This window comes from Triturus cristatus, chromosome 1_1 (assembly GCF_964204655.1).
Source record: "Triturus cristatus chromosome 1_1, aTriCri1.1, whole genome shotgun sequence".
Taxonomy (NCBI): Eukaryota; Metazoa; Chordata; class Amphibia; order Caudata; family Salamandridae; genus Triturus; species Triturus cristatus.
The window spans coordinates 56,972,175-56,986,506 of NC_140579.1; the positions used below are offsets into that span (position 1 = coordinate 56,972,175).

Here is a 14,332-nt window from a genome sequence, read left to right on the forward strand (position 1 = left end):
GCCATGAACGCACAAGCTTTCCGGTACCTTCATTTTTGCAGTTTTATATAGCGCGAACTCGACTCGAAGGCATCAGAGCGCTTTACAGGGGCACCTGTTACGTCACAGAAGGACACCGTCCTTTCTGGTAGGCAGGGTGTGTGGAGGGGGGAGGACAAGTGATTTACACAGAGTCACAGGAAGCTGAGCTGACGCCAATGGTATTTTTGTCCAATGAGGGCGCATCTTTGGTCAACATCGCAGGCGTTTCAGGAAGTATAGATGAAAGGAGTCATGCTATTGGACGTTTCTTAATCCAATGAATTCACACGGTGGGTAGTTTCCTCTCGGGTCCGCTGCTCCTGCCCGTAGAGAATGTCTTGGATTCACGAATTTCCCAGTTATGCCGTCGGAGATAAACATTTGTGATTGGCGGCAGCTCTTGGCCAATGAGTGGGTTTGCTTCTTACACCTTCACGTTGAAAATAACGAGTTTTGACACATTCAGACTCCTTATTGGTGCCAGCTATTTCATGGCATTTTATATCCAAGGAGGGCGCCTTCACCGTGCTGCCCTCTCTGGTCCAGAAGCAATATTTTATTTCCACTTGAAGGATGACACGGGGCTCCGGATTGGTGGTTTTACATTTTTTGTGTAACATGATTGGCCACATCGCTCTTTAAATATGTTGGTAGGGCATTTGGATTGGGCAAGAAGGCCTCATAAAGTGATGTTGCGTGCTTCTAGATGACGTTTGCAGGTTAGTGGGCCAGGAATCCGTTCTCTTCTCCGACTGTAACATGATCCCGGAAGTCCCAGCGCAGCCAGAGAGAGGCAGATGCATAGACACACCCACTTCATAAAGAGAGAGAAACTGAAACGTACCTTTACTTCCTGCATTTTTGAATCATGGCGGCAGCAGCTCAGCTCGGGAACCTAAAGGAAGAGGCCACTTGTTCCATCTGTTTGGAATATTTTACGGATCCGGTGACTATCGATTGTGGACACAACTACTGCCGCTCCTGCATCACTCAGAGCTGGGAGGGAAGAGATGGAAACTTCCCCTGTCCTGAGTGCAGGGCAACATCTTCTAGGAGAAACCTCCGACCCAACAGGAAACTGGGGAACATTGTGGAAATTGCAAAACAGCTTCATCTGCCGCCAGTGAGGGCCCCGGAGGAGAATCTGTGTGAGAAACATAACCAGGCACAGCTGCTGTTCTGTGCAGAGGATCAGAGGATGATATGTTTGGTGTGCCGGGAGTCCAAGGACCATAGAACTCACTTAGCAAGTCCTGTAGAGGAGGCTGCAGAGGAGTACAAGGTATGTGCGTGGGCATTCATGGATTCCAAAGTCCCAGTGTGAGCCCCATTGATGAACCTGCTAAGGAGCACAAGGGGTGTGTGTGTGTGTTCTGGAACGACAAATGAAGATCTCAGGGTATGTCTGTGGAAATTCAGGGTTCACAAAGTCCCTCTGTGAGCCCCATCAGGGAGGCAGACTGAGAGCAGAGCTATGTGTGCAAGTGTTCAGAGGTGACAAGTCATTCACAAGTTAATACATTACTGGAGTCTCTCAAACGATACACTATCTGGGTGTTCAGGGATCAAAGGCACCCTGCGGGTCCCATATCAATGGTTGTCCAAGAGCACAAGGTATGTGAGTGGGAGTTCAGAGTTCACTAACGAAGACACACTATAATTCCCACAAAGGAATAAACGGTATTTAAATCAGATTTTAGGGATCACAGGTTAGTCGATCCTCCTAGAAGAGGGCAAGGGACATCTGTGATCATTCAGGGATCACAGTTCACTCTGTGGGTCTCCGCGGGTCCCTGGAGAAGGGACCTCTGTGATCATTCAGGGATCACAGTTCACTCTGTGGGTCTCCGCGGGTCCCTGGAGAAGGGACCTCTGTGATCATTCAGGGATCACAGTTCACTCTGTGGGTCTCCCTGGGTCCCTGGAGAAGGGACCTCTGTGATCATTCAGGGATCACAGTTCACTCTGTGGGTCTCCCTGGGTCCCTGGAGAAGGGACCTCTGTGATCATTCAGGGATCACAGTTCACTCTGTGGGACTCCCTGGGTCCCTGGAGAAGGGACCTCTGTGAACATTCAGGGATCACAGTTCACTCTGTGGGTCTCCGCGGGTCCCTGGAGAAGGGACACCTGTGGTCATTCAGCTATCACAGTTGACCCTGTGGGTCTCCATGGGTACCTGGAGAAGGCTGCCCATACGCATTAGGTAAGGTTGTTAGTTGTAAGTGAGTTTCAAAGTGTGACCCATGTAAGAAACTGCAGAAGATCGCACTGGGTGTCTGTCAGAGCACTGAGGTTTTCACCTCGCACCACATAAGTAGCTGCAGATAATCAGAAGTCATATGTATGTGGGTGTTTTGTGGGTGTTAGAAGACTTTGGGGCTTATTTACAAGGGCATTGCACCACAATAATGTCACTTTTAATGACGTTCCTGTGGCGCAATGCCCTGCTCCATATTTACAAGCTGGACATAAGCCACTTAACGTGGCTTAACGTCCCCTTGTAAATATGCCCCTTACCGCAGCAGTCCGCTGCAGCGAAGGGAGGGGTTATGGGTGTTTCTGTGGGCGTTCCATCACATAAACCCCATTGCTTTTTGACGCTGCCCGTTATTTACAAGGATGGTGTAAATATGGGGCAGCACCAAAATAAGACCAGGGAAAACCTAGTTTTAAACAGGTGCAATGAGGAGAATTTATTAATTTCTCTTTGTTTTTGCTGTTTCTATCACCATTAGTGATTGTTCTTGTGCAGCAAGGGGTCCCTCTCTGCACATAAACAATCATTAAAAAAATGACGTTTTTCAACTTCTATATGTGCTGCATTCTGTAGCACACAGAGAACATACAAATCGCCATTAGTGATTGTTTATGTGCAAATGAAAAACAAGCATTGGCAAAGCCAATAGGTCTCGCCTTTGGGACCTTGTAAGTGTTTAGTCAGAGCTATTGGTTTTGCTAATGTGTTTAAGCTATAGTGTGGCGCAGCGTGGCTGCTGTGCAGCATGTTGGAAAGTTGTAATTAAAGTGTTATAAGCATTTTTTTGTTACCTTCTCTATAATTAAGATGAGATTGTCTAATTGAATGGCCTTGTTAAAATAAAAACGTATATAACATTTTTTTTTAGTGTTGGCATCTTTTTCTTAACTGTTCTAATGTTTGTTATAGTTTTTTGTTGGAGTGGGGGCAAATATAAATAACAGGGGAGTAGAGATTGGGACATGGTAGGTGAATTATAATTTGAGTAACGGACGGATATTAGGGGAGAATTAACAGATGCCAGATTTTGAGGCTGCTATGGCGCTATAGCAAGAGGCACCCCTTACCAGCGATACGAGGCCATGAAAGTAATAGAAGTGCGTCACACAAAAAGTGAGTAACATAGCCAGCAGTGCACTTTTACCCCATTCTTTACTCTTTTATAGACCCCGCCCTCCACTTTGTATCCAACTTAGAGCACTGTCATCACCATTGAACATGAAAAGGGAAAATAAAGAGTGGGGGAAAGAAGGAAGGACAGAATGCTAAGATAAATAAGAACAGAGCAAGAAAAGAACAGAGGATGAGAAAATAAAAAATAAAAACTGACGAGCCAGTAATGGCAGGAACAAGAGAAGGAGATTAAGAGTCAAGAGGAAGAATAAATAAATAAGAAAGGGGGGCAGAAGAGAAGAGGAAGGGGGTAAGGGCACTATTAGAAAGATAAAGGCAGAAATAAATAAAAAGGTTAAGATAAAAGAAAACCGTGAATACTCCACCATCAGGCAAAAATGCCCCTCATCTCTCCATAGCCCCTTTCTCACATCCATTTAATTTGTTTTAAAGCGCTGGTAAAGGCTGGCTTTACTAATCCACTCAGCTATCCACATAAAATACAGACCTGTTCTTTGCAGCAGGCATGTTAACCAGCTACGCTACTTTAAAGCAAGTAAAAAGTGCCACTAAACAAAACTTCCATATCTCTCTCTTGCTCTCTCTCTGTCTAGCAGGAACATTAATCACAAGAGTTATCTTGACATTTTTGTTGCTGCCTGAAAGGTGGACGCCCAAGAAACCCTGAGGCAGGTGCTTTCTCTCGCTCTCTCTCTGTCTAGCAGGAACATTAATCACAAGAGTTATCTTGACATTTTTGTTGCTGCCTGAAAGGTGGACGCCCAAGAAACCCTGAGGCAGGTGCTTTTAAATCTTAAATTAGGCTAAACACAGCACGCCCCCTCAGGTCAGCGTCCCCCTCCAGGTCAGCGCCCAGTGCAGCCACACTGGTTGCATTTCCCTAAAGCCAGCCCTGGAATGTGACCTCGGTAGTTTGCGTAAGGGCAATATTTGGGCCCCTGCGCTCTGCACTAAAGTTGAGTTTTCCATGAAGTGTGGGGTGAAGGTTGGTCTCAGCTGCCGTTTGCGGATGAGCCCTCCGTAGTGTGCTTGAGTGTAATTAATGTTTAGACTCTGCAGTGCGAGGTGAGCTTGAGTCCTGGCAGCAGTTTCTGGGGAGGGTTGGTCCCAGCTGCTGTTTGAGGTGAGAGTGTGAGGATGAGACCCCTGCAGTTTCCATGAGTACTAAGGTTTGTGCTCTTCAGTGTGCGGTGAACCTGAGTCCTTCATGCAGTGTTGGGTGAATGTTGATGCCACCTACATTTTGGGCTGAGTGTGAGACTGAGACCCCTGCAGCTTCCATGAGTGTGACATTTGCACCTGTGCAGTGTGAGGGTGAGCGCGCTGTAGTTTGCGTCAGTGTGATGAATGTTTGAACTCTGCAGTGTGAGGTGGCCGTCAATCCTGGCTGCAGTGTGGAGATTGTCGTGTGACTGAAAAGTCACGCCTGTTGCATTATCTTCAGCGCATCTACACATTACGACCCAAAAGTACAGGATCTTGAACTGAACGACACCCCAGACAACAGATACCGCTACGAGACATTATTTATATCAGACTGGGGAAATTCCACCCGAAACGCAGGACACGTGCATTTTATGAACAAGGAAACCCCTTCCAAGAAACTTCATGCGCCAAAACACCCAGTAAAACAAGGCTCCAAGTCCAGACTGGATACGAGGAAGGACGGCTCCCGAGAAAACAATCAGTCGAGGTGTTCTTCCAAAAGCTGTGTCCAAAATGCCCAGGGCAGGCGGGGCGTCACTTGAGAGGTCGGTCATGAAACTGAAGCTCACACAACAGGTCTCTTTGCACTGGGGAGATGCGCACAGCAGGGGTAAAGGGATGGCCAGTGCAGGTGACGCTTTTCCTTAGTAAAGGAATTCCTGCTGGCGTCACATCCCCTGCTGTGCACATCTTCACGCGCCATGCTGCACAGCACACATTCCCTGCTTTGCACATCTTCACACTGTAGTGTCCTGGGAATGGACACTAGGCACTGCGATACGACACACACCGTGCTGCACAGCACACATCCCCTGCTGTGCACATCTTTACACGCCATGCTGCACAGCACATCAAACGTGCTTAGCTGAAATCCCTGCTTCCGGCAAGGATATCACCTCGGTGGCACCCCTCTCAAAGAAAACAAAAGGAGGGGGGCAGGGAGGGATGCTGAGACCTTCAGAGGCTGGCTGCCTCGGGCCGGTTCGAGGCATCTCAGGAGGGGTCATTAAAATCACATTCTCGGATTTTAAAGCATCCCAGAACAAAAGTGGAGGCTTAATACAAATGAAAGTGGGGAAACGGTTTTCAGACCTTCATTATTTTAGATCCCTGCAAATCAGGAAAGGGTGCTGTGCTGTCATCTGAACCTTGGCAGCCCGGCTGAAGATGAGGAGGGGGGAGGCTGAAGCCCATTCAGCCAATGGGTGTTGCGCGCCTGAGTAGGATCATAGGCGCTGGAAGCTCGGGTAGGCACCCCCAAAATAACCATGATCGCGATCACATTCAATTTCGCAAAAGTAAAGAAATAGAAAAAACATCTATTTCTTTACTTTACTATAATCGCGGCACCCGTGCTTTACTTGTAATGTTAAAAGTAGGAGTGGGCGATGCTTGTTATATCTAAACTTCTTAGTCATTGTAAATTTGTTATATTTATTTCTTTTTTGTACATTCCTTGCCTGCTGTGTTTTATATTGTGTTCCTCTTGCCTGCTGTGTTTGATTCTGTGTCCTGCTATTTTTGTACGTTCTATTGTGTACCACTTTTCTATTGTACAGCGCGCCCTGACCCCTTCGGGTAAAGTCCGCGCTTTATAAAAATGCATAAATAATAAAGTGTGCAATGCTCTGCTTTGGTGATGCCTGCCGTCCCTGGTTTGCCATGTCTCTAGGGTATTCAATTTCTGTGCCAGTCCGTCTTGCACATGTGGGGTTTGTTTCGATGGCCCTTTCCTCTTGATAGAGAATAGTTTCTACTCTTTGGATGGTGAGAAGTTCTGACATTCTTATTAATATGCTAACACCAGGACATTTCCTTACCGATTTCTGTGAAGTGCTTGGATAGCACCTTTAGTGGCTGACGGCCGAGGAGCAGTTTCAGATATATCAATGGGCAGCCCAGCCTCAATGAATACGTTTCCTTTTGACTCTGTATTATAAGATCTCTGGGGGTGCACCATATCCCATAATGAGGTCGGCTTCACTCTCTTGGTCTTTGCGGCTTCTGCCCTCAGACTAGTGATCCCGCCACCAGGGGGCGCTCAGCAGGATAAGGCGCCTGGAGTTTGTTTAGTGACCTATGATTTGTGGAAACTCCTCGGGCCGACTTTCACAAGTGCCAGCAGACTGCACCCGCCTCCTAGTTCAGCAATCTCTCATGCCTTTAATCTACTGCCCCCGCCTCCTAGTTCAGCAATCTCTCATGCCTCTAATCTACTGCCCCCGCCTCCTAGTTCAGCAATCTCTCATGCCTCTAATCTACTGCCCCCGCCTCCTAGTTCAGCAATCTCTCATGCCTCTAATCTACTGCCCCTGCCTCCTAGTTCAGCAATCTCTCATGCCTCTAATCTACTGCCCCCGCCTCCTAGTTCAGCAATCTCTCATGCCTCTAATCTACTGCCCCCGCCTCCTAGTTCAGCAATCTCTCATGCCTCTAATCTACTGCCCCGCCTCCTAGTTCAGCAATCTCTCATGCCTCTAATCTACTGCCCCCGCCTCCTAGTTCAGCAATCTCTCATGCCTCTAATCTACTGCCCCCGCCTCCTAGTTCAGCAATCTCTCATGCCTCTAATCTACTGCCCCCGCCTCCTAGTTCAGCAATCTCTCATGCCTCTAATCTACTGCCCCCGCCTCCTAGTTCAGCAATCTCTCATGCCTCTAATCTACTGCCCCCGCCTCCTAGTTCAGCAATCTCTCATGCCTCTAATCTACTGCCCCTGCCTCCTAGTTCAGCAATCTCTCATGCCTCTAATCTACTGCCCCCGCCTCCTAGTTCAGCAATCTCTCATGCCTCTAATCTACTGCCCCCGCCTCCTAGTTCAGCAATCTCTCATGCCTCTAATCTACTGCCCCTGCCTCCTAGTTCAGCAATCTCTCATGCCTCTAATCTGTTAGTGGTCACTGCTCCCTGTCCTCGGCCAGGCCCTCCTATGTGCCTTGAAGCGTTCACTTTATTCTTCTGAGTAGGTACTCGTTTCTGTGTGCCCGACTAAATTGAATGCTGAATAATTATACCAGGTCGGCACATCTAAACCCCACATCCCCCCATAGACCACCCGCCATGAGACATTCTGTTTTTCACCCTTTTACTTTTTTAGATGAAAGCGGCCTTCCACATAGACATGAAGGGCACCGCCACTCCATGCCGCGTTTTTAGGCTGCCAGCCCCTGTTATGCTTATGTTTGCAGATTGTGAGCTTGTCGGGTATTCTCCAGAGCGCACCCCCAGGCCTCTTGCTGCGTCCTTTGTGAACAGTTAAATATGTGCTTCCTTTATCGATCACACATTCAGAGAGCGTTGTCAGGTAGTAAAACAGAAAAGAGATTACAATAGATCAAGGTATAGTGGAAAGATAAAGGAAATGCGCTATCCTTTGATACTTCCTTTGATAGCTTTATTTCGGTCAGATGACCATAAAAGCACAGGTAAAATATGTACAAGCATAAAATACATAAATAATTCAGAATTTAAGATAAAAAGTTATTAAACAGCAGTTATCAAAGTGAAAACAATCAAGCGTACAAATATACATATTCAATCTCTGGTAAGAGGTAAAAACATTTATAGGGGTCAGAGAGATCAGTTTTTAAGATTCTGTACATTGGTGCGTATTCCCTACAACCCATATTCCTTATCAACGGGAGGAGCCAGTATTTTCGTGCTATTTTATAGGCAGGGCAGAAGAAAACCACGTGCAAATCAGTTTCTTCCATGGCGTCACAAGCCGGACACTGCTTTAGGGTGGGACCCGATGACCAGGTGCTTGTGAAAAATCTGAACGGCAATGTGCCGTATCTCCATTGGAGGAACAGCTTCCTGGTGAGTACGGGGGAGATGGGATCCAGCACCCTCTCCAGTCTATAGACATCCTTGCTCTGCATGAACACAGAAGCTAGGGACCCTTCTGCCTGGGTAGCTTGAGCCCTGTCTAGTTTATATTCATGGTAGACCTTAGCCAGGGACCTTTTGGATATTTTCGGTGCGGCTCTCGCCGGGTCATTCCATAGGTCGGGGAGCCCTATTCCCACACAAATGGCTTGGATGTTTTTGACCCAGGGAATACTGAGCGCCATTGGGTCTTTCAAAAGTTCAGCCAATTCCGCCCTATATTCTACGAGATCAGTACTGCTCCACAGCCTACGCCAGAGTGCTAGAGGTCTCAGGCTTATTTCGTCAGCTAATGGTCGTAGGCCCAGATCTAGCCTCAGGGGGAGAAGCGGAGTACTGGGAGGGAGTGCGGCTATCTGTCTAATAAACTTGTTTTCCACTAATGACAGACTCTTGCAAGACGTGTGGCCCCAAATTTCCGCCCCATACATTATTGCTCCCCTAGCCTGGGCTTTATATATCTGGATCAATGCCCCCAGTGGACGATATGATGAACCATTCATCATACGAGCAATACCCCCAGTGATCTGCGTGAGTTTGAGGCTTGCCCTGCTCTGGTGGGATCCCCAAGTCATGGTATCGTTGATAGTCACACCAAGGTATTCAAAGGTAGTCACTCTCTCCAGCCGTCCAGCTCCCAATTGCGGATTTGGGCGCAGTTTTTGCCTCGGGTTCAGAACCATATATTTAGTTTTTGCCGCATTAATTTCGAACCCCTATCGTTACAGAAGGCCACGAAGGAGTCAAGAATCCTCTGAATACCCATGGGGGTTTTGGATAGCAGCAGGGTGTCGTCCGCAAACATAATTGCGGGCACCCTGCTGCCATTCAATTTCGGGGCGTCAGTGTATTCAGTGGCATTCAAATGGGCGATTACCCCGTTGACAAAGAGGCAAAACAGGGTCGGTGCCAATACACAGCCCTGCCTTACCCCCCGGTCAACGGGGAATCTGTCGGTCAGTTCCCCCGCCCTCCCACACCTCACTCGGGCATAGTTATTGTGATGCAATCTCTGTAAGATCAAGAGGATGTCCGGGGGGACGCCCATCTCTGCCAAGATGCTCCAAAGTTTCCCCCGGGGCACCAAATCAAAAGCGGCCCGTAAGTCCACAAAAATTGTGTACAAACTACCGCCCTCGATTTTCGCTACCCGCCAGTAGACCAGATTCAATCTAAAAACCTGGTCCACTGTGGATACCCCCCTCCTGAATCCCGCCTGGTAGGGGCTAAGGGCTCCCACCTCCTCAATCCAGTCCTGTAGCCTATTCAACATCACCCTACCAAACAGCTTCTGCGTCACGTCTATCAAGCTGATGGGTCTATAGTTGGCTGGGAGGAGAGGTGAGCCCTTTTTAAAGATGGGGACCACCTCAGCCCCCAGCCAAGTACTTGGGATCTCCATACCACCGATAACTCCATTGAAGAGGGCGGTAAGATAAGGGGCCCATACAACAGGTTCCTGCTTAAACATATCCCCTGGTAGTCCGTCCAATCCCGGCGCCTTTCCAGGGGCAAGTCCTGAAATGGCAGCAATCACTTCACCGAGCGTTATCAGCTCCCCTTCATAGTCCGGGAGGCCTACCGCATCGGCAACAGGGGATTCTTCCGAGTCAGGGCTATATAGAGTCTGAAAGTGAGCCTGCCATACCCCAGGAGCAATATTGGGCTCTAGTGCCGATTTTAAGTTCCCCGACCCCCCATTCACAATCCTCCAGAACAACCGATGATCTTGGGTTGCTAGTGCCTTAGTGAGTTTTTCCCACTGTTCTTCCTCCCATTCTGCCTTAGCGTGAGCAGTGAGTTTCTTATAAACTCGCCTGCTTTGTTTTAGAGTATCACCACCAAGACCCTCCTTGATTGAATGAATGAATGAATGGAAACTTGTAATCGCGCTACTTAGCCCGAAGGCATCAAGGCGCCTAAACAAAACAGTTCGAAAAAGAGGCAGATCGTATCTAAGCGTAGGCCTTGGCAAAAAGCCAGGTCTTAAGGGCCTTCCTAAAAGCCAGAGCCGATGGAAGAGATCTTATCTCCAAAGGCAGGGAATTCCACTGCCTGGGAGCAAGAGTTGAGAAAGCTCTACCTCCCCACCTAGCCTTACGTATCCTGGGCACTGAAAGCAGAAGTTTATTTGACGACCGGAGAGTTCTGGGGGGAATGTAGGGGACCAGCAAATCCTTCATACCCCCAGACCGATTTGTTGCCAAGGCTCTATAAATCAAAGTCAGGGACTTAAAGGATATCCTGGACTCAATAGGGAGCCAATGCAAGGTCCTTCTTGCCTGATGAATCTTGGCCCGTTTAGGCAGGTCCAGGACCAGTCTAGCGGCAGCATTCTGCACCATCTGTAGACGGGTCACCAGTCCCTTATTGATGCCCAAATAGAGAGCATTGCAATAATCAAGTCTGGACCCAATCAATGCCAGGACAGTTTGTTTCCTGGCCTGGAAAGACAGATAGTGCCTGATCCTCCGTAAGATGTTTATCAGTCCCCAGCAGGTGGAGATGGTCCTGCTTACCTGTTGATCCATCCTCAAAAGGGGATCGATCAAAACGCCCAGATTTTTGGCCAGGGTCGACGGTGTAGGGCACACCCCCATAGAGGGCGGCCACCAATCAGCTGACCAGAAATCCTCCTTTCCCCCGAACACCAGAAACTCTGTCTTATCCCCATTGAATTTCAATGAATTACCCACCATCCATTGAGCGACTGCCGTCAAACAGTTTTTAAAATTGGAGGCAGCCAGGATAGTGGGTTGGGTAAAGGACAGCAGAATCTGTGTGTCGTCAGCATAAGAGATAACCTCCATCCCAAAAGATCTAATAAGCCTGGCCAGTGGGGTAACATAGATGTTAAAAAGGGTCGGACTTAGAGCCGACCCCTGAGGGACCCCACAAAGCACAGGAAGGGATGGAGACAGAAAATCCCCCAGCTTTACCCTCTGTTCCCTCTGATTAAGAAAGGATGTCAGCAGACTAAGTGCTGTACCCTTGACCCCGATCTCCCTCAGCCTTGATGTTAATACTGAGGGAGACAGGGTATCAAAAGCAGCCGAGAGGTCCAAGAGGATGAGGAGAGTAGTCAGTCCCTTATCAACCCTTGTGCGAATGGTGTCGAGCACGATAGTAAGGGCAGACTCGGTACTGTGTTCTCTCCTGAAGCCGTGCTGCGAGTGGTCAAGCTTATCATGGGTTTCCAGGAAATCAACAAGATGCTTATTTAGATGGATTTCCAGCATCTTGGCAGGAGCTGGAAGCAACGAGATAGGGCGGAAGTTCTTAAGCACACCCGGGTCAAGAGAGGGTTTTTTTAAAAGAGGTTTGACTACCGCTTTCTTCCACTGAAGGGGGAAGGTCCCTTCCTTAATTGCCCCATTCATCACGCCCAATAAGGGTGGAAGAAGATAGTCTTTACACTGTTTGAGGAGTTTAAGGGGGCAGGGGTCTAATGGGGAACCCGACCTAACCTTGGTCAGGAGACCTTCAAGATCCAGTAGGGAAAGAGAGGGAAAACTAGACAAACTTCCAGAGGGCACCTCCTCAGATAAAGATGGCGGAACACAGTCTAAGGGGATAGATAGAGTCACCCTTTGTAGCTCCAGTGCTGAATAAATATCCACAATCTTGGTGTTGAAAAATTGTGCAATATCATTGCACAGCTGTTGTGAGCTCACCACCGGGTCTGGCATCTTAAGTGAGGTAAGCGTGTCCACGATTTTAAAAAGATCTTTAGGTGAGGAAAGTGAGGCAGTAAGAGAGGTAAAATATTCTTGTTTGGTTTTTATTACCTCCTTCTTATATAGCCTCAACATAGTTTTATGTCTGTCCCTTTCACACACATACCCACTGGACCGCCAACGACGCTCCTGGCGCCGTAGTCCCTGCCTGATTAGTTTGAGGAGCTCTGTTTTTGCCCTTCTGCAGGCAAGGTTGTACCATAGTGTTTTTCCTGGACGCCCCCCTTTTGCCTTTCGCGGGCTACAAGTGAGATGGGGTGCCGCAGCTTTTATAAGTTCCTCATGGGCTTTGAATAATTTACCCTGGGAGTCTTTGTTGTATGGTTCGGCGTCCAAGCAACCCACAGTTTCCAAAATGGGAATTATCCCATCATAGAGCCTAGGGAGTTTATTCTTGCTCGTGGCCAAGTGCTCCCACCTGATCCTTCTGCGGTTGTTGTCAAGGAGAAGTACAGGGGTATTTTCTACCACATTATTCAGAGGAGCTTGGGGGCCGGGATGGACAAGGTCGAGCTCAAGTGCATTATGGTCACTATCAGACCTTTCCATCACCCTGAAGTCCTGGATTGTCGGCCACTTCACTATTTGAGCCAAGACATAATCCAGGCGGGACTCTCTTCCCAGCCTGTTGTAGGTGGTTTTACTGGGTATGTCAGATTTTATTCGCCCATTACAAGCTCTGAGTCCAAACTTCAGGGTGAGGGCTGTGATTTGCACCGCTAAAGGGGTCCACGCCTTTGGGGGTGGGGCTTCCACCATAGGGACTGCCCATTTAACTTCTTCATCAGATGATAACCCATCCAAAAGACCAGGGAGTGGCTCAAAGTGAGAATTAAAATCCCCTCCCACAACATAATATGAGTCACTCGATAGGTCAGTTAGAAAATTGGAGAGTTCATCTATGGTCGGCGATTCCTTTACATTCCCCATTGGCCTGGAATAAATGTTAATAAACACCAGTTTAACTTGGTTAGGCCATAATAGAGAAATTGCAAGGATGTCCTCAGAGTTGGTCGGCATCCGAGTTGCCACACAACCCAGATGGGATGCAACCCAAGTCGTGAGTCCTCCTGACGGCCGGCCTTTGCCCTCCCATCTCGCTGGAATGGAGAATGACATGTAGCCTTGATGGCCATGTTCCTCTCTGGCCCAGGTCTCCTGGAACATACATATGTCCCCCGACTCGATGTAATTTGCCCAGTCCGGGTCCTCCAGTTTGTTAGCGAGGGCAGCGATATTCCAACAGATTAGCCTCAGGAATCCAAGGGTGTTAGGTGCCGGACCAGGAGAATTAAGAAGTGTAATTCCGGGCTCCACTGAAATCGGGGATTCTAACGTACTACTAACAGTAGGGGCCGGTAAATCAAAAGGACTACTGTAGACATTCTCCACCAGTGATGGGTCGATCGGAGTTCCAAAGGCATTGGGAACATTATGGGCCAATAAATTGTCCAAGACCGCCAGATTGTTCAGTGGCCCATGCAATTTAACATCAGTCGAGGTAGGTAGCTTGGGAGAACTACAAACACCGCAATCCAAAGCCATTGGCATGTGACTAGAAAGTCAATCAACCCCATCCAAACTATTCAGGCAATTAAAGCGATTAAAATGGAAATAGGGCCTGTCCTGCACTTGAAGACTTGGACGTTGTACATGATCCTTTTGTCTATGTCTCTGTTCCACCCTCACCCACTCATCTTGTGTCGGAATGTAATGCATATGGGTAGGGGGAAAAAAAAAAGGATACTGGCATGGTCTGGATAGTAGAATCCAGTGACCTATTTATTCCTTTGCAAATGTGCCGCACAGTGCCCGGGTCCTTAAAACTTGTCAGGATACAGTCCCCTATTATTGATTTCCTAGTTTTACCTAACCAGGGGACCCTTCTTACCATAATAATCTCATTGTTAAAATGAGACGGTAAGGGTCGGTTCCAATTTAGCCATTTAATGACCTTGTATTTTAGTGATTGGTAATCTTCGTTCTCCCCTAGTCTTAAGCGGGGGACGCCTGCTAGGACCACCGTTAGACTATTAGCCTCTGGCGGCAAGTCTGGTCTCCGTGGACTTGGAGCCGGCCGACCCGGGG

At 48.2% G+C, this 14,332-nt stretch overlaps 1 protein-coding gene across 1 annotated transcript in view; it reads left to right on the plus strand.

The window, feature by feature from the left end:
- Positions 1-306: 306 nt before the first annotated feature.
- Positions 307-14,332, plus strand: part of LOC146869377 (E3 ubiquitin-protein ligase TRIM39-like) — a 97,816-nt gene continuing 83,790 nt past the window's right edge. The window contains exon 1 of the mRNA XM_085599669.1: positions 307-1,303. Coding sequence (XP_085455795.1) covers positions 890-1,303 — 414 coding nt within the window. The 5' untranslated portion in view covers positions 307-889. The remainder of the gene's footprint in view (positions 1,304-14,332) is intronic.